This window comes from Carlito syrichta, unplaced genomic scaffold (genome assembly GCF_000164805.1).
Source record: "Carlito syrichta isolate Samal-C Ts95f unplaced genomic scaffold, Tarsius_syrichta-2.0.1 Scaffold311133, whole genome shotgun sequence".
Lineage (NCBI taxonomy): Eukaryota > Metazoa > Chordata > Mammalia > Primates > Tarsiidae > Carlito > Carlito syrichta.
This window is the reverse complement of record NW_007255229.1, coordinates 3,215-23,612: the sequence shown is the minus strand read 5'-3', so window position 1 is coordinate 23,612 and position 20,398 is coordinate 3,215. Positions and strand designations below refer to the sequence as shown.

Below are 20,398 nucleotides of genomic sequence, written 5' to 3'. Positions count from 1 at the left end.
AGCAGGTCGAGGCTGCGGTGGCCGGGAGCGGCCACTGCACTCCAGTCTGGGTGACAAAGAAACTCCAACTCAAAAAAAACAAAAACAAAAACAAAAACAAAACAAAACAAAACTTATTTGGGACCTCAGGGGGTGACGCATAAGAGGTCTGACAATTAAGTTCGCAAACTCATCCTAGAAAACGTGCTACACACCTCATTGCTGAATATCACGACAGTCACCTTCAAAGTACTCCCCTTGAGAAGGTATGCACTGATGCTAGTGCTTAATCTACCTGTCACAGCAGTTTTGGGACTCTTTTCCTGCAATGGCTAACGGAGCTGTTGTCACAAGAAAGTTAGAATTGGATTTAGAGGCATGAACAAACATTAAATTTCTTGTTAAACTTGACAAGAGTGGAAGTGAAATCAGGAACGTGAGTTCAAGTTTATGGGGATAATGCCATGAAGAAAACAGCAGTGTATAAATGAATTAAATGTTCAGCCTGTAATCCCGCACCTTTGAGAGGCTAAGGTGAGTGGATTGCCTGAGCCCGCGGGTTCGAGACCCGCCTGGGCAGCGAGACCTCATCTCTACAATGAATCAAAAAATCAGCTGGGCATGGTAGCGCATGCCTGTAATTCCGGCTACTTGGAAGGCTGAGGCAGAAGGATCGCTGGAGCCCAGCAGGTCGAGGCTGCGGTGGCCGGAAGTGGCCACTGCACTCCAGTCTGGGTGACAGAGTGAGACTCCAACTCAAAATAATAATAATAATAATAATAAATGTTTTTCTGAGGGGACAGAAAGTGTCACTGATGAAGAGAGGTCAGGACGGCCAGTTATGAGCAGAACTGATGAAAACATTACAAAAATGTGTTAATTGTGCATCAAAATCATCAGCTGACTGTGAGAAGCATAGAGAACCAAAAAAACATTGTTAAAGAAACTGAAAAATCTTAACTGAAAATCTTGGCATGAGAAAGGTGTATGCAAAAGTGGTCCTGAAGCAGCTCTTGAATCACAACAATGCTGCACCATCTCACACAGCACTGTCTGTGAGGGAGTTTTTAGCCAGTAAACAGATAACTATTGGAACACCCTCCCTACTTTGCTGATCTGGCCCCCACTGGCTTTTTTCTTTACCCAAAGATAAAGGAAACGTTGAAAGGAAGACTTTTTTTTTTTTTTTTTGAGTTGGAGTCTCACTCTGTCGCCCAGACTGGAGTACAGTGGCCGCTCCCGGCCACCGCAGCATCGACCTCCTGGGCTCTGGCAATCCTTCCGCTCAGCCTTCCAAGTAGCTGGAACTACAGGCGTGCGCTACCATGCCCGGCAAATTTTTTGATTTCTTGTAGACATGAGGTCTGGCCAAGTTGCCCAGGTGGGTCTTGAACCCGCGGGCTCAGGCTATCCACTCACCTCAGCCTCCCAAGGCACGGGATTACAGGCTGAGCCACCAAGCCCGGCTGAAAGGAAGACATTTTGATGACATTCAGGGCATCATGTGGCAACAGCTTTGATGGCCATCCCAGAAAAGGAGTTACAAAATTGCTTTGATGGGTCGACTAGGCACTGGTATCTGTGCATAACTTCCCAACAGGAGTACTTCAAAGGTGACCATAGTGATATTCATCATTGAAGTATGTAGCACTTTTTCTAGGATGAGTTTATGAAATCAGTTGTCAGAATTTGTATATAAGGGTAAAAGTTGCTTAATGCTTCACTGATTACTTGTCTTAAGGATATTAGGCTTGCGGATACTGTAATAGTAGGAAGGCAAAGTCTATTAGTTATCTATTGCTACATAACAATTTTTTTTTTTTTTTTGAGTTGGAGTCTCACTCTGTTGCCCAGGTTGGAGTGTAGTGGTATACTCATGGCCACCCCAGCGTCGACCTGCTGGGTGCCGGCGATCCTTCTGCCTCAGCCTTCCAATTAGCTGGAACTACAGATACATGCTACCATGCCTGGCTAATTTTTGATTTATTGTAGAGACGAGATCTCACCAAGTTGCCCTGGCTAGTCTCAAACCCACGGGCTCAGGCATTCCACTCGTCTCAGCCTCCCAAAGTGCTGGGATTATAGGCTGAGCCACGAACCTGGCTGCTACATAACAATATTGCCACAACCTTGGCAGGTTAAAACAACACACTTGTTTCACAATTTTTGATAGGAATAGGAATCGGGCCATGGCTTAGCTGCATTTTCTGTTGAGGGTCTCACAAGACTAATGAGAGTGTTGGCCAGATGTTCTTATCCGGAGTTTTCACTGGGGGAAGATCTACTTTTCCACTCATGGTTCTTGGCAGCATTCAGTTCCTTCCAGCTGTAGGAATGAGAGCTTCAGTTTGTTGCTGGCTGTTAGCCAGAGGTAACTCTCAGCTCCCTATCACATTGGATTGGTAAACATGCCTGCCTGCTTCCTTATAGACAGCAGGGGAGAGAGACCAGCAAATCAGATAAAGTGGGGATCATAAGGACCATCTTAAGAGTATGTCCTCACAGGAGCCATGAAATGTGGGAGGTAATTTGCTAAGTATATTGTAGCACATACTTAATAAGGAAATGAAGAATAAATGCAAACATTGGGATGAAAAAGAATCTGCCTCATTTTTAGAACTGAGCTACTTTACCACTAGGTGGTGGTATAGTCGTTAGACTTAAGACAAATAACTACTGCATCTGTATAAAGCTCTTTGCTCTGAAACTCTTCAATTAGGACAGAAGAGTGGGGTGCCTGCTGCAATGCTGAAAATATGCCAGAGGGCTCCAATCAAGAAACAGAAGAAGCAAAGGTTTGATATTTTCTAAGGCAAAGAGTTTTCATACTCTTGGCTTGCCACATCATAACTTGAACTAGTTAAGGTTAGATGGTCCATTCTAGTTACATGGGTGTGGGGAGACTTGGTCATGTTTTCCTTTGTGGAAGTCTTACCTACTTAAAAATGTAAAATGTATGTTTAATTTTCTCTGAATTCATATTCTTATGGACTGTTAAATGTTTCTTTCCTTTTTTTGAGTGAATTTCTCGCTCTGTCACCCAGGCTGGAATGCAGTATCATGATCATAGCTCACTGCAGCCTCGACTTCCTGGGCTCAGGCAGTCCTGTGTCAGCCTCCCAAGTAGCTGGGACTACAGATGTGCACCACCATGCCTGGCTAATTTGTATTTTATTTTTATTTTTGTTATTTTTGTAGCGACGAGGCCTTGCCATGTTGCTCAGGTTGGTCTCAAACTCCTGGTCTCAAGCAATCCTCCTGTCTCAGCCTCCCCAAGTGATGGGATCCCAGGCATGAGCCACTGTACCCGGCCATAGATGTTTCAAAACATACTCTGAACACTTGAGAAATCACAGAAGCTGTTTTTTTAAAGTTAAAGTAATATCACAAAAATCTGTATTTAGTTTGTAATCAATCTTCTGATGCTAAGGTTACTGCTTTCTATTAAAGAATTTAATGCCTATTCCTATTCTATTCAAACAAACTAGGTGATAATCACGGCCTATTAAAGTTGGAGATACAAAGCAGTTTTATCATCTGTACAGGCATAAAATCAAGTAGGCATAAAATCACGTAGTTTGAGGCTAGCTAAATAGGGCAAGCACTATTACAGCAGTGTCTACAAGAGGAGGCCCAAAAAACCTGGAATTTATTTATTAAAAATTGTGTATTAATTCTTACATGTTTAAACTTCAGTCACTTTCAAAGTACTGTCAGTTTGATGCAATACAACTGTCAAGATGCTTTTTTCCACTGCTCAAAACAGTTTTTTAAAAAAATTTATTTTATTATAGAGATGTGGGATACAAGTAAGGAATGACTACATAAGTAGGCTGTATGCAGGTGGAACTTAGGCTTCTAATTGACCCTCACCACCCCTGGCAGTAGACTAGGTACCTTTGTGTTGTCACGTGCCCTCCATTCTTTTCCCTCCTTCCCTCCCTCCCCTAGCAGTGCCTAGCGACTACTGATCCTTCCCTTGTGCTAATGTGACTAACGTTCAGGGCACACTTATGAGTGAGAACATGTGATATTCAGTTCTTTGATTCTGTGATAGTTCACTTAGTATTATGGTCTCCAATTCCATCCAGTTTGCTGGGACATCCATGATTTTGTTCTTCTTTATGGCTGTGTAATATTCCATCATGTATATGTACCACATTTTCATTATCCAGTCCACTTTCAATGGATAGTAGGGTTGGTTCCATGTTTTTGCTATTGTGAATAGTGAGGCAGCAAACGTGTGTGCAGCTGTCTTTTTTGTAGAATGATTTATGTTCTTCCAGGTATATTCCCAGGAGAGGGATTTTTGGATCGTATGGAAAATCAATTTTTAGTTCTTTTAGGAATCGCCCTACTGCTTTCTGTAGAGGTTGAAATAGCTTGCGCTCCAACGAACAGTGTAGAAATGTTCCCTTTTCTTTGCACCTGCCCTTTGACTTATTAATGATTGCCATCCTTACCTGAGTTAGGAGGTATCTCATTGTAGTCTAAACAGTTTTTGAGCTCATCAGTTTTGATAGTGTTTTGTGGTTTTGGCAAAACATTTCCCTTGAGTACTTTTTTCATCTGGAGAAACAAAAGAGTTACTTGGGGTAAGATCAGGCAAATAGGGAAGGTAGGATGTGGAGATCATGCCATTTTTGGTTAAAAACTGCTGAACAGTCAGTGCAATATGGGCAGGTGTGCTCGTAAATCAACCATCATGAAACGGGCAAACATGTTGAATCTCCAAAAAGTAATTCAGTGAAGCCAAACACAGCCTCTCACAATAATACTAGCTGGAACATTGATGCCAATGGGTTTCTAGAACACTTACCTAGCGGTGGAATCCTGTACTGTACTACAAGGGACCTGCCCTCCAAAAAATAATTACGGGGGTTTTTTTGGGGGGGGGGGATCCCGCTCATATGTATGCCCAAAGTGCTCGTAATTTTGGAATGGCATTGAATATGGTGAAATTATAGGAAAGCAGATGAAAAACTGTGGTTCCTTTGGAAATTTTAACAGAATTTGACCAAAATTAAATAAGCTATTCAGATATTTTGAGGTGATTTTAGGGTACAGAAACATTTGCACCTCTATGTGTGTATCAAGATGACATTCACTGAATAGCTTTGAATTTTTAATCCTGGTCTGTTAGTTGTATTGGTTTATATGACATGTGTCCTGAGTTGTTGTCTGCTCTAGACATTATTTCCCTTCTGTCATCTAAAATCTTTTAGAATTGCATTTTATTTTTTTGACTTCTCGATTTTTAAAATACACAGTAAACATTTTTGTGCTGTTTTTTCTTGTTTTAATGATGAAAAGGAAGACATATGTATATAATTTTATAAAAGATAGAAGAAAAGAACCTTAATTCTTCCTTCCTCATAGAAGGAAGACTTAAGCTAAGGATGGTGAGTTTGTAGCGTGATTATTTTTGTTTTAGTCTCCAGAAAATCCATCAAAGATGCTCTTCCCCTATAAGGTGCTCAAAGCCCTGGATCCAGAAATCTATCGTAATATAGAATTTGATGTTTGGTTGGACAGCAGAAAAGGTAATGAAATATCAACAGGATACTTTTGAATCCTGACAGATCCAGGAGAATAATTTTGCAAGTTGTTTCTTATAAGAGATGCTTGTTTTCAGTATACTGTTATTAAAAAGCAGCCTGGTACTTTTTATCTTACGCCATATATGATTTAAGTCCAAAAGAAGAAACAAATAGGTTTAAAAGTGGGAGGGATCTTTTAGAGTCTGATATTTATCTGGGACTTCAACTTTGCAAAGATTGTATAGAGATAATCTTTAGGTGGCCTTAAGAGTACCAGAAACTTTTAGTGACTGGAACAAACTCATCTTAAATATAAAGTGTTAAAACCACCCTTACTGGTAAGTGAATTAGTTAGGCCTTTGGACCATATGTGACTTGCCACCTTTTTTTGTGTGGTCCATGAGCTAATAGTATATTATGACACATGAAAATTTTATAAAATTCAAATTTCAGTGTTCATAAATAAAGTTGTACACCAGAGTTTAAGTTGTTCTGACAGTCTGTATGGCTCATAACTGAAATAGTTACTGTTTGCCTCTTTACAGAAAAAGTTTACCAACCCTTGAAATAGGTAATTGTTTATTTCTCCTTATAAGATAACTAAAATGAACAAACTAGGCCGTAAAGTTCTGCCTTCAAGATAAGTCATTAATATTTCTCATTCAAATCTTTGTACCTTGGTGAACCTATGTATAGTTAACAATCTAGAATGAGATTAAGATCTCATGTAACATAGTAAATTGTTTTTTTTTAAAAACTGCTTTGAAGAAGCTGTATATTATTGCCTTCAAACTTTACCAGTGTTTGACCAACTTTAAGACTAGGAACTCCTAATTTCCACCTATTTCTTTCTTAAAGCACGACATTATTTTTGCAGGTCTCTTTAAGTTGAACCACAGAAATAACCCATGAAGAGTGATAGAATGGCCCTTTAGGACACCTCCCCTTATTTTAACGTATAGTGGTAGCATTGTCAAAGACACTAAAAGCAAATTAGGAAATTAAATGATGTAAAATAGGAAAGGAATCAGCTCAGTTGAGCTTGAATCTTCATTTTCTTTTAATAGAACTTCAAAAATCTGATTACATGGAGTATGCTGGGAGACACTACTACTTGGGAGACAAGTGTCAGGTTAGTTCCTTCTTTAAAGAATCAGTAATTTGTTTTTTCAAGATTGTGCTTTTAGTCATTAATATGAGTTGACCAAGACTTATATACAAAGTGCTAGAAACTATTTAAATGTCTATTCTTTTTGAATTAGAAACTTTTGTCATTAGATGTAAGACTCTTTCAGTATGTGCTGCCTCGTTTGACTCAGACTGGCAGTGTTGATATCAATTACTTTAAAAAGTGGACACTGAACTCCATCTGGGGAAGAGTGATATTTTTGTCTGGTAGAAGCCATATCTTTCATTAGACTTGAAACTAGATGTAGTCTCCTCTTTTAGGTTCGCTTGGAATCAGGTGAAGGATATTACAATGCTCATATTCAGGAAGTTGGAAATGAGAACAATTCAGTAACAGTCTTCATTGAAGAATTGGCAGAAAAGTAAGAATAATTTATTGAATTATTAAAGTCTGACTCCTGGTGTCCTTTTGTAGTATTAAAGTGATCATTATCAGGATGTTAGTAAGAGTACCAGAGTTATATCTGGTATTGGCCCAGAATGGCTTTTCTCAAATTATAAAAACATATGCTGAAGTCTCAATATAGGTATCGCACATATATATGTATAAACATATATATAAAAACGTGTCTGTGTGTTTGTGTATATATATATATATATACACACACACACGCACACATTTCTAAATCCTAGACACTAGATAACTTATTAGAAAAATTAGGTATAACAGAATTCTGATACAAAACTGTTCATGGTAATTGGAAAGGTGGTTTGTTAACTGAGCCTCTGCTGGTATCAAGATAAGCCAGTCTAGTCCTTTTCAAATTTTACCATGCATCAGAATTACCTGGAGGGCTTGTGAAAACACAGATTAATGAGCCCAATCTCCTAAGTTTCTGATTCAGTAAGTCTGGGGTGAGGCCCAAGAATGTGAATTTCTGACAATTTTCCAGGTGATGCTAATGCTGTTGGTCTACTTTGAAAACTATTAAATGAGGTTATGCTGCTTTAACAAACAACCATAACAAATCTCAGAAGCTTAATACAATAAAATTTATTTCTCCCTCATTTAGTATGTCCATAGTGGGTCAGCAGAGGGGACCCAGGACAGCAGAGGCTCTATTTTAGCACATTCTTTCATGCTTACAGGCAGGGAGAAAAATGAGAACATGACAAAACACTTGCTGGATCTTAAAACATCTCACATTTTATTGGCCAAAGTGATTTACATAGCCAAGCCTGATGTCAATGAGGTAGAGAAATATTTGCCTCAAGGAGGGGTAGCAAATATTTGTGAACTAATAATACAGTCTGCCACAATCTTTATTCTGGAATATGATGAGTACTACAAACAGTTGTAAAATTATATGAGCTACTGTTAGATTTTCTAACCTAAAAACAATAACAACAAATGGGGGAAAAACATCACCAGGCGTAAATAGAATACTTGAAAATGAAGTAGAAGAGGTAGGCTTTGTGTATTTAATGAGAGTTAAGTCTGTGTTGCAATGGCTTCATGGTGATACCTTTAACTTTAAGGCATGTTGTTCCACTGGCTAACTTAAAACCAGTTACCCAAGTGACACCTGTTCCTGCCTGGAATGTTATGCCCAGTCGGAAAGGAGGAAGAGGTTACCATAAAATGCCTGGGGGCTATGTCCCAGAAATAGGTTTGTATGCTAAAGGTTTTTATTCTTTTATTTTCCCTTCTTACGGCCCTTTTAACTTACCTAGATCATACTTTCTAAAAAAAGGTTTATTATGGCCCAGCGTGTTGGCTCATGCCTTTAATCCCAGTATGTTGGGAGGCAGAGGTGAAAGGATTGCCTTAGCCCAGGGCTTCGAGACCAGCCTGGGCAACTTGGCAAGACCTCGTCTCTACAATAAATCAAAAAAATTAGCCTGGCATGATGGTGCTTATCTGTAGTTCCAGCTACTTGGAAGGCTGAGGTGGAAGGATCGCCTCAGCCCAGCAGATTGAGGTTGCATTGGCTGTGAGTGTGCCACTGCACTTCAGCCTGGACGACAGTGAAACTCCAACTCAAAAATAAAAATTAAAATTAAAAGTACATAAATAAGGTATATCATATGTCTTGTTTTAGGGTAGGTTTTCTCAACTTCAGCACTACTGATAATGGGTTGAGTAATACTTCTTTGTGAGGAGTGGGGGGCTATCCTGTGCATTGTAGGATGCTTAGCATCCCTGACTCCTAGCCACTAGATGCCAGTAGCACTCTGCCAAGTTGGGACAACCAGAAAAACGTTTCCAGACATTGCCAAATCTGAGGGAGGGAGGGGCAAAGTTGTTGAAAACCACTGCTCCAGGAAACTGTGTAAACTGAAGCACTCATATGTGGGAGCTAAAAGTATTGATATCATGGCAGTAGAGAGTAGAATGATAATTACCAGAGACTCAGAAGTGTCGTGGAAGATAAAGAGAAGTTGGTTAATTGGTACAAAAATAACAGCTGTATAGTAGGAATAAGATTTAGTGTTCAGTATCATAACAGAGCGACTATAGTTAACAATAACTTATTGCATATTTCAAAATAACTAGAGTGGATTTGGAATGTTCCCAACACAAAGAAATGGTAAATATTTGAGATGATGGATATCTCAATTACTCTGATTTGATCATTACACATTGTGTGCTTATGTCATGATATCACATGTATCCCTTAAATATGTACAACTATTATGTACCTAATAGATTTTTTTTTTTAATTGGAGTCTCACTCCGTCACCCAGGCTGGAGTGCAGTGGATTGCTCACGGCCACCACCATGTCGACCTGCTGGGCTCCGGCAATCTTTCCGCCTGAGTCTTCCAAGTAGCTGGAAGGACAGGCCCGCGCTGTCAAGCCCAGCTAATTTTGGACTTATTGTAGAGACAAGGTCTTGCCAAGTTGCCTGGGTTGGTCTCGGACCCATGGGCTCAGGGAATCCACTTGCCTCAGCCTCCCAAAGAACTGGGATTACAGGCTGAGCCACTGAGCCCGGCCTATAAAAATTAATTAATTTTTAAAAACTGGATATCTATGCTGGTATAGATTTTAGAATCTAAAATTTAAGAGAAAATTATTTCTTAACTAGAAAAAAACACCTCATAGAAGCAGCCAGAGATACTAATAGGCATAATTTCTTAGAGAATAGTAACATAGGTGACTGAGTGACTCAGTGTTTTGATGACCTGTACTAAAATGCTTATACTAAAGATAGTTCTGAGATATTCATTGATACAGAAATTACCTGCTTGATTTGCCCTTCCAGATGAAAGATCTAGTACATTCTTGAAAAATACAAAAATTCTCGCTCTTTATTTGATTTGTTCCTAAGAAAAGCATCTGAGAGTTTAAAGCAATGTGATGATGGGGGGGGGGGGCGACACTGGACCTTTTGTTTTGGTTATGAAGCTTATTTGCTACTTCTTTGTTTGCCTCAAAGCTATGGCAGAGGTGGACATGAAACAACGGAAGAGGATGTTCAAGAAAGCTCGAGGGAAAGAGGCTTATATGACTCTGGCTTACAGTAGGGGAGATCCTCTTCTCCCACCCAGGCTTCAGCACAGTATGCATTATGGGCATGATTCTTCAATACACTACTCACAGACAGCAGGCAATGTGTCTAATGAACATTTTTTTCCTCAACATTCATCTCAGAGACAAAGTCGGGGATATGGGATGCCCAGGTAAGACTTAACTGACTTTTAAGATAATGTACATCTCTGTTTAGATCTTGGAAATAATTCCTGGGTAGAATTACAGTAAAACTGAGAAATATCTTAATAGTTTAGATTTCTTTTCTAATTTCTGCCAAAAGAGAACATAGAGGAAGGAACTAATTTATATTTAAGTTCTTGTCGCATGAATTTATTGGCAGATTTATATTCTCAGAGTAGGGAAATATAAAGGCAGTTGAAGAGATGCTAGACGTTAGAATGCCATCAAGATGAGTGTCCATGTGATATATGGCACTGTATCCATTAATAATGGATGGGCCTAATGCCAATGTTGGGGAGAGTAAAACCTTTCCTTGTTGAATGTTTGTAGAAAGATGTGTTAATTCTGTTAACTACAGGAACCCGACTACTCGGGTTTTAGTGAGTAAAGAGTTCCCTTTTCCTTTCCTTTTATTCTTAGAGATTCATCTCGTTTTATAAGCAGGCACAACATGGCAGGCCCTAAAGCTGCTTTTCACCCTGGGCCAGGTAAAAGGTGCTGCCAGAGCTATGATAACTTCTCTTATAGAGCTCGGTAAGTACTGTGTTGAAAGTCACACAAACTGGGTGAGTCTGGTTTCATTGCTAAGCACTAACTTTTTTTTTTTTAAAGTGTCAACTTTGAATTGTTTGAACTGTTATTTAGAAATTAGAAACACAAGATACTGGATATTGTGTAACTTTTCTTTTTTATTCTAACTACTTAAGTTCCTTTAGACGTAGTCATAGTCATCGCCAGATGCATTGTATGAATAAGGAGTGCCAATATGGGTTTGGCCCAGAGAATGGACAGACGCCCAGGGGCTTGGAAGAGACTATTTCTTTTTATGAAGTTAAAGAAGGGGATGAGACTGCTTATCCATCTTTATCTGTGAGTGCGTCAGGGCTTTACTCAAAAAATTTACTTTTTTAAACTAAAGGCAGTGTGGATAAATTTTAGATTTTGCATGAACATCCAAACAAAACCCTTTCTGGAAAATGAGAGAAGAGAATTTTTTTCAGCTGTACTTGGAGAAGGATAGAAGTAGAGAAGTAATCTTGCTTATATAGTATGGGCTAATGTTTTCTGTGATCTTGATTATTCACACGTTTAAAAATTGCGAAGCACACTTAAAACATTTAATTGCAGAGTTCTCTTACAAAAGTAGTTCACATTGTTAGGCTAGATTTTTTTTCTTTTTCTTTTTTTTTTTAAACTGACTTTCAAAACATCTTGCTAGCTTTTTTTTCTGACTACATAGGAAGAACTGCATGTGTATGTGTGTCTCTTTGGTACAGAATCATGGAGGTCCCTCTACAATGGTTCCTGCTACTTCGGTGTACTGCACTGCAAGACAGGGACATAACTCAGGCAAACAGACTATGAATTCAGAGGAGGGCAGTGGCCAGAGTGACAATGGTGAGTTAGTTACAGTTAATTATTTTAAAAATATGAGTCTTGTGGCATTAGAATATTAGGACTGTGAAGTAGACCAAAGGTTTGGTTTTGAGATCTCACTCTGTTCCAGTATCTTAGTTTTGAAAGAGCTATAAATTCTTGTCTCACAGCTTATAAGATGTCTTGGTATTTCTGAGAAGATAGATTTCTATTTGAGTAGGCCACTGCATTGTTATAACTTATTTTCAGTTCTCTACATAGGTCTTTACTAAGTTTTGGTTTGTTGAGATATTAGTATGGAACACATCTATTGCTTATTAGTATGGCGCTGTTCATAGTTGTCTTTACCATTTTTATATCTACTTCAGACTTTCATGTGACTAGCTATTATAAGATTGCTATAAAATAATTCCTTCACCCAAAGAATTCTACTTGATCCTTAAATATTACTATTTATGTATTTGTTTATTCATTTTGAGTTGGAGTCTCACTCTGTCACCCAGGCTTGAGGGCAGTGGCATGCTCCCGGCCACCGCAGCCTCAACTTGCTGGGCTTAGGCAATCCTTCCGCCTCAGACTTCCAAGTAGCTGGAACTACAGGCACGCACCACCATGCCCAGCTAATTTTTTGATTTATTGTAGAGATGAGGTCTTGCCAAGTTGCCCAGACTGGTTTCAAACCCACGGGCTCAGAGAATTCTCTCACCTTGACCTCCCAAAGTGCTGGGATTATAGGCATGAGCCACCACGCCTGGCCTTTTATTACTGTTTATTGGATCCTATGTGCTATCTATTCTACTAAGTGATTATATTTATAATATAATATAGTCCTTGCAGTATCCTGCTGAGGAATGTGGTATCCCTATTTTATATACAGGGATGTTGAGGTTCAAAGAGTAAATGACATGGCCAAAATCATACCCTTGGTAAATGGCAGAGATATAGTTTTTTTGTTAACAGTTTTTTAGAGATATAATTTACATACCATATAACTCACCCATTTAAAGCATACGAGTTTTTATTATATTCAAAGTTTTTATTATATTCAAAATTTTTATTATATTCAAAGTTACATGCCCTCACCACAATTAATATTAGAACATTTTGTCACTCTAAAATGAAACCTTGTGCCCCTTAACAGCTACTCCCTATTTCCTTCAACCTTCCCTCCCCCAGTCCTTAAAAACCACCAATCTTTTTCTGTTTGTATAGACTTGCCTATTCTGGTCCCTTCATAAAAGTGGAATCATATAATATGTGATCCTTTGTGATTGGCAGAGATGAATTTTGAACTCGGTTTGTTTGACTCTAAAGCCTATACACACACACACACACACATACATACATACAAACACACATATATATCCTTAACAGTTTTATATTGCCTCCCACCATGAGGAGTGTTTATTTTTGCCATTTTACTGTTAAATGATACTGTATTCCTACAGAAACAATTTTGGATGATTGGGTGGCTTGAGGTATGAGGCTTTCTCAATAACTTAAGTTCCGTATTTTCTTGTGGTATTCTTTTTGCAACTTATGTAGAAGAAAATAGGAATTTAATGAGGACAACAAAACCTGATAGAAGAATATTTGTGAAAACTTTGTACATGTGTATGCATGCTTGTGTTTAAGGATGCTTACTGGCTGCTCTTTTATTCAGAAGACCTTTTTTGTCTTTTCCTTTATCCCGGTAGGTAGCTTCAGGTGTACCACTTGCCTATAGTGTGATATATTTGAAGTAATCAAATCTTTGTTCCCATCTTAAATCCTACTGTCTTGAGGAGTTGCACGCCTGTTTTTTTGATAAGTAGTGTGTTTAAAAATCAAATCCAGTTTGCATCTATGGGGTTTTATTTGGAAAATTGTCCAATTGAATATTGATTTTCTCTGCATTTTAATGGTACAACAGTCTTAAAGTACTTCATTCTACAGAGCCATTCTTTGAGGACAAACTGATTTTACGTGTATTACTTACATTAAACAGGCTGAAAACACATTAGGCATGACATATTCTTTTAATGTCCACCCAGGGACGCAGTGGGTTATACTCATATTACTTTATAGTCACGATTGAGTGTTTACCTACATTAAGCGCCATGCTGAAAGTTCTTTTCACTTCTATTAACCCTTCTCAAAACTCATATGAGCTAGGTACTGTTATTCTGCTTTACAGTGAAGAAATCGAGGCACAAAGATGAAAATAACGTACCTAAAGTCATGTAGTTAGTCAAGAATCAGATCTAGGCAGTTCATTCTCCAGAGCCTATGTGCTTGCTTAATCACCACACTGTACCACTTCACTGAAAAAAATTGGACACAGCTGGGTTTTCACATCTGCCTAAATTGTAAAAGCTAAGGAAATTTTCAGAGGAGAAATTTGTACTGTTTACAGCTGATCTCTGGCTTCAATATCTGTTGAATAGTATGAAAGTTCAAATCACGTTCTGGGATGTTTGCATTTTAGTTTAGAACATATATCCATAAAACTTGAGGAAAAAGCAAGCGCTGGCCAAATGACTCTGTTGAGTTAAAAAGACCTATGTAAATGAACTTCTTTTGCCTTGTCTTTTTTTCTAGGAGTATATCATGAGGAATATCTTTATCCTTCAGGTCAGTAATATCTTGATATAATCTGACATTCATCATTGTTTATGAAATTTTGAACTATAAAATAATGCCTTTTTTTTAAACTTTACTTTGCCTATATCCTCTAGAGCCAGACTATGAAACTTCAAGTGTTTATAGCACAACTGCATCTACAGCAAACTTGGTAGGTATTTAATAATAGCAGACACAGCTCCTACTGTATACTGGGACACCTCTTAAAGCTTTGCATATAAATGTATTTAAATCAGAACAACCCTATAAGGCAATTGGTATCATTTCCATTTTGTAGATGAAGAAATTGACACACAGAAATTAACTAATCTAACATCATACCCCTTTTCTGAAATTAATCTATTTAGAGATAGTCTTAGCGTATGTTGGTATAAGAGGAGATTCTAAGACTGGCAGTAACATTCTTTTACAGAATTTTATTATGATTTTTGTATCAGTCAGAATGGACCATAAATCTCACTGAATATAACAAAAGTTTGCTTCTTTGTTGCACTATATGTCCGGTGAAGGTCTGTAGGAGGGCTCACTTAGGGACTCAGGCTGATGGAAGCTTTATCCATGATTGCCAAGGCAGGAAATAAAAGATGGTAAATGGTGCACTAGCTCTTAAAGCTTCCACCAGAGATGACACATGTCACTTTCTTTTCAATTCTTTGGATAGAGCAGGTCTCACTGAAGAGTTTAACTTCTCTGTGCCTAGAAGGCAAAAAGTTAGAAACATTTTAACTGCACTATGGACTATAACATTCAATTTGCTCTCTCCTCCTACAGTCAAAATATTTCAAGTTTTTTTTTAACTCCCCACCTGCTGCAGTTTAAAATGGAGGAGGAGGGACTGAAAGATTGCAATAAAAATTTTTACTCAGAAAGGGAGGAATGGGGAAAAATACAGTTACTGGCCTGTAGCAATTCTGAGATCTTCATAGACAGACATTGTAAGGGCCCCAAACCTATGCATGGGGACTGTTCTCTGGAGGAATTATTTGGTTCATTGTTTTCTGGGGCTCTTGGTGACGAGGAAGGCCTGCCCTTCCTTGGCAATATTTGAAATAGGCATTGGAGGCCGGGTGTGGTGGCTCAAGCCTGTAACCCCAGCACTTTGGGAAACCGAGGTTGAGAGGATTACCTGAGCCCACAGGTTTGAGGACAGCCTGGGAAACTTGGTGAGTCCTCATCTCTACAATAAATTTTTTAAAAAAATGAGCCGGGCATGGTAGCACACACCTGTAGTTTTGGCTACTTGGAGGGCTGAGGTGGAAGGATTGCCTGAGCCCAGCAGGTTGACACTGCGGTGGCCATGAGTGTGCCACTGCACTCTAGCCTGGGCAATGGAGTGAGACTCCAACTTAGAAAGAGGAAAGAAGCATTGGAGGAGAATAATCTTTCCTTGGCAACTGAGCAGCTTTCTCAGCCTGCTATTTACACACAAAAGATTAGGGTCCCAAGGGTCATTTTTATCTCAACTGAATGTTTTGAGTTCTGGCTCATGGTTTGTGACATTAATTTATTTTGTTTCTCTTTTTGATTTCTGTTAGTTACATGTGCCAGTAGCCATACTGACAATTTTTTATAGATAATATTACTAAGATTTGCAATAATTCTTTGTTTTTTTAAAAATCTCTATGTTTCTCTTTACTTTATTGCAAGTTCCTTGAGCTTATCACGCATTGATGGAAGAGCCATGCCTTTTGGACACTTCTATGAACCATCTTTCCCAAATGCAAGGGTTTACTGGGTATTATATCCTTAGTTGATCTCTTGCTTTGAGGCATCTTAATGCACTCAGAGATTTGATTCTTGCTGCAAGGCAGAATTTTCACTGGTTTTTGTTAAAAACAAACAAACAAACAAAAAAAACCCCCTGTTTTAGTCAAGTGAGGTTATGCTGCAGTGACAACCCCTCAAAATTTCAGTGACTTAACACAGGAAAAGTTGTTCTTGTTAATGTTGCATGTCCAGTGCAGGTTGATAGTGGGCCTCTGTTGATCATAGTAACTCAGGAATCCAGGCTGATGGACACATGCTTTCACAATCATTTCAGCAGGGCAAAAGATGTAGAAATTGAATACTGACTTAACATTTCTCCTCATATTTCATTAGCCAAACAGATAGTTTAGATGGGACCAGGCAGTGAAATCCTATTATGTACTTAGAAGGAAAACTGGAATATTTGTGAACTTGAATAATTACTCTGTATTTTCTAACTGTACTTGATATTAATCTTGGCAGCTTCATATACTAAATTTTTGTTCGTACTGTTTAGGCAGAACATCTTGGGAGGAGGAGAACTCTGATATATAATTCTCTTCCCTTTCTTTCTCCTTTCCTTACTTTGCCCCTTCTGGAGAAACAGTTTTTCTCCCCACCCTTGCTATTCTCATGTTATGTCCTTTATATCTGGAGTGCCAAAAAAATGTATGCACATTTTAAGAGATACTGTTCTATGTATTTCTTTTAGTTTGCTGTAATCAGAAGTGTCTGGACACTGATGTTAACCACTTTAAGCACTTCTTGGAATTGCAAAAGTCAAATGTGACTTGTATTCATCTTTTGTTATCAGCATATGTTGAGTATTACAATTTTAATACAGTTTTTTTCTTTCTTAAAATGTGCACAATTTTTTGACACTCTCTGTATATCACCGCCAGAAATAGGCTTTCAAGTGAAAAGGCAAGTAAAAATCTTACATTAGGGGTGACAAGAATAGGAACTTTATTTTTTTCTGCCCCTTTAATTTTACCTGTGACCTGTCCTTTTTGTTCTGAATTGAATCATATACTCCCAATAACTTTCAATCTCTTCATGATATGCTCTACCCCCACTCACTAGTCACTAAATCCATAACAAATTGCTAAGTAATTTTTTCACAGCATTCTGAGGTAGAAAGGGTCAATGCAAGACTTGAATAAAGATTTCCAGGCACAGAGCCTTCTAAGAAACTATGAACATTTATTCCTACTTATTTCCATGCCCTGTACTCAACTACATCCTTTCCTAGAATTGTTTAGCATTTACATGGCCTTTTGAGTCAGGGCAAATGTTTGCTTTTTGTCAGGTACTTTGGCCACACAAACACTGGTAATATGCAATCTTAGGTTCATGTTAAGGTGTGACTCATCTTTTCACAGGACGGTTCCTCTTGTTGTTTTCTGATGATTACTTTCCTTGTTCTTTCTGTGTTCTTACCAGTATTACCAATCTCGGCTGCTGGAGTTTTTGCTACCATAACCATCTATCATGCATGAGTCTGAGGCTTTCAAAATCCTTTTTACTTTGACAAAGACAAGATCTTGAGCCAGAGGGAAATGGTGTTTGGATCTTACTACATCTGTTATATCCTGCTTCAATAGAATACAGCTTAACAACCAGCTAACAGTTGTCCCAAGCTACATCTCCAGATAGAATGTTCTTTTTTTTTTTAAGCAAAACTATTGTTGATCCTACTGTGTTTGGAATTTTAAAGCAAGAAAGGCCATTGAAAAAGTGTTTAAATTTCAGTTCTCAGTTACCTTTTACTATCTGCATTGGAACTAGAATAGGATGTGGTGAGGATTTTTGTAGATAGGTAACAGAACAGTTACCTAAATTAGGCACTAGAGTGATACCTTTTGGAGCATTGTCTTCATAGTCACTGAGTTAATGTAAATTGCCTGTCAAGTCTGTCTCATTTAAAGCTCTTCTGTAGAATGGGGAGTCAGCAAAAAAAGGTAGCTGAAACCATAGCAGTGAAGGTAGTCTTCAAAGTGTTATCAAATAATCAGTTACGATGGTCTGAACAGAAGAAAATTAATTTTCTCTTTTCTTTTACCTTCACATACTTCAGAGCAGCTGCTTTTGTTCCTTTAAGTATTATTGTGCCTTGTGGTACCTGGCACAGTGACTAGGAAATTCATTCAGCAAATTACTGAGTATCTACTGTGTTCTAGACACTGTTCTATGGCCAATTTTTAAAAATTATTTCAGGACAAATCACTTCATTTAGTTTTAGAAGATTGTTGAAGCAAAGCAGATCTTTTATTGATGTTTGTTTTCTTGATTTCCCTTTATTTAACTTTAACTGTATTTCTGTATTCATTAAAGTCTCTTCAGGACAGAAAACCATGTTCTATGTCTCCTCAGAACACAGTTACCTCATACAACTACCCTCAGAAGGTAATCGTCATAGTGTTTTCAAGTAGTCAGTTACAATGGTCTGAACAGAAGAAAATTAATTTTCTCTTTTCTTTTACCTTTGCCATACTTCAGAGCAGCTGCTTTTGTTCCTTTAAATTTAAGTATTATTGTACTGGTACCTGGCACAGTAATTAGTAAATTCATTCAACAAATTACTGAGTATCTACTGTGTTCTAGACACTGTAATATGTGCCAGCTTTAGACTACTCATAGTCTATTGTGAACCTCCTGTACATAATAAATGAGCTAACGTAAATTAACTGTCAAGTCTGTCTGATTTACCAGAACTTAGATTTAAGGCTCTTCTGTAGAATGGGGAGTCAGCATTAAAAAGGTAGCTGAAACCATAGGAGTGAATAAGATTGTCCTGGAAAAAATAAGAGATTGAGAAGAGCATCTAGAATAAAATCTGTAAATCACCACATTCTAGAAAAAGGGTAGAAGAAAGAACAGCGAAGGAAGGAGGGAAAGAATGAAAGTAGAATATTATGGAAGACCCAGAAAGAGAATGCTTTAAGGAGTAATATAAAGATTAACAAAAGCATACTAGAATTCATGACCATAGAAACCATAATGCAATTTCAAAGGACCAGAGAGGGTAGCAGTCACACTGCAGTGGGAGGTAAGGAAATGGAGATTGCCAGTGAGGATGGTATGTTCAAGAAGAGTCTGTACCATTTACTGAATATCTCTCTCTGCATAGCCATGTACTGGGTGCTGTGGGAAAGTAGTCTGTTCTCTTGAGGAATCATGACCTAAGCAGAAAAAAGATTTCAGTCTCATGAAATTACAAAATATGCAAAGCATCTTTTCTAATTTTTTAAAAAAGGTATGTGCTTGTGTGGGGAAAGATACATATATATACATGTGAAAAAAATACATATATATAAATGAATATATATTGCAAATCTCTGGCATAATATGGAAGAAGCCCAGAGGTCGCCTGTTTTGGAAGAGGACAACAAGGCAAATGGAGGACAGGGATTAGAGGAAAAATTTAAATTGTATATAATTTGATACTTGATTTTTGAATCATATTAATGTGTATTACCTTTCCAAAAAATATTAAATTTTAAAATTAAGGCTTTCTAAGGAATCTAGGATCTTCTAAAAGATATAAACTTCCTAGGGTTTATATAAACGTTGACATCTGTGTTTTAGTTATCGAAATAAAATATTATTTTTCTGGAATTTAGGATCCAATGACAAATGAATACTATTTAAGAAACCTTAGAGTTCTGAACTTTCTTCCACACTTAACAGGTGATGGGAAATTCTGCAGCAGTTGCAGCTTCCTGTGCCAGTAATGTTCCAGCTCCAGTCTTATCTAACTGTGCAGCAGCTAATCAAGCTAGTAGTACCACTTCAGTATCCTCACAGAATACTATGCAGCCTCTATTTGTATCTCCACCTACACCAGGCAGACCAGGTAGGTTATTCGTGGTTGCTTATTTTGGAAACCTCTTTTTCTATTCATGAACATACACATACAACTCTTCTAATGCTTAGATACCATTTCTTTAATTTCCAGAATTAAATGTGTTTAACCAACTTAATAAAATACTTGTGGCGCCGGGCTCGGTGGCTCAGCCTGTAATCCCGCGCCTTTGGGAGGCTGAGGTGAGTGGATTGCCTGAGCCGGTGGGTTCAAGACCCGCCTGGGCAGTGAGACCTCATCTCTACAATAAATCTAAAAATCAGCTGGGTGTGGTAGCGCATGCTTGTAATTCCAGCTACTCGGATGGCTGAGGTGGAAGGATTGCCGGAGCCCAGCAGGTCGAGGCTGTGGTGGCCGGGAGCAGCCACTGCACTCCAGTCTGGGCAACTGAGTGAGACTCCAACTCAAAAAAAAAAAAAATACT

General features: G+C 38.2%; 1 protein-coding gene across 1 annotated transcript in view; it reads left to right on the top strand.

Annotated features, from left to right (window-relative positions):
• The window catches only part of LOC103271039 (putative bifunctional UDP-N-acetylglucosamine transferase and deubiquitinase ALG13), a 33,315-nt gene extending 13,300 nt beyond the window's left edge, over window positions 1-20,015 (top strand). The window contains exons 9-22 of the mRNA XM_021717800.1: window positions 1,198-1,203; window positions 2,704-2,774; window positions 5,414-5,522; window positions 6,587-6,651; window positions 6,969-7,069; window positions 8,187-8,317; window positions 10,090-10,333; window positions 10,785-10,898; window positions 11,072-11,234; window positions 11,642-11,762; window positions 14,322-14,354; window positions 14,459-14,514; window positions 18,444-18,515; window positions 19,800-20,015. Of these exons, the coding sequence (XP_021573475.1) occupies window positions 1,198-1,203; window positions 2,704-2,774; window positions 5,414-5,522; window positions 6,587-6,651; window positions 6,969-7,069; window positions 8,187-8,317; window positions 10,090-10,333; window positions 10,785-10,898; window positions 11,072-11,234; window positions 11,642-11,762; window positions 14,322-14,354; window positions 14,459-14,514; window positions 18,444-18,515; window positions 19,800-20,015 (1,502 nt within the window). The remainder of the gene's footprint in view (window positions 1-1,197; window positions 1,204-2,703; window positions 2,775-5,413; window positions 5,523-6,586; window positions 6,652-6,968; window positions 7,070-8,186; window positions 8,318-10,089; window positions 10,334-10,784; window positions 10,899-11,071; window positions 11,235-11,641; window positions 11,763-14,321; window positions 14,355-14,458; window positions 14,515-18,443; window positions 18,516-19,799) is intronic.
• The last annotated feature ends 383 nt before the right edge of the window (window positions 20,016-20,398 follow it).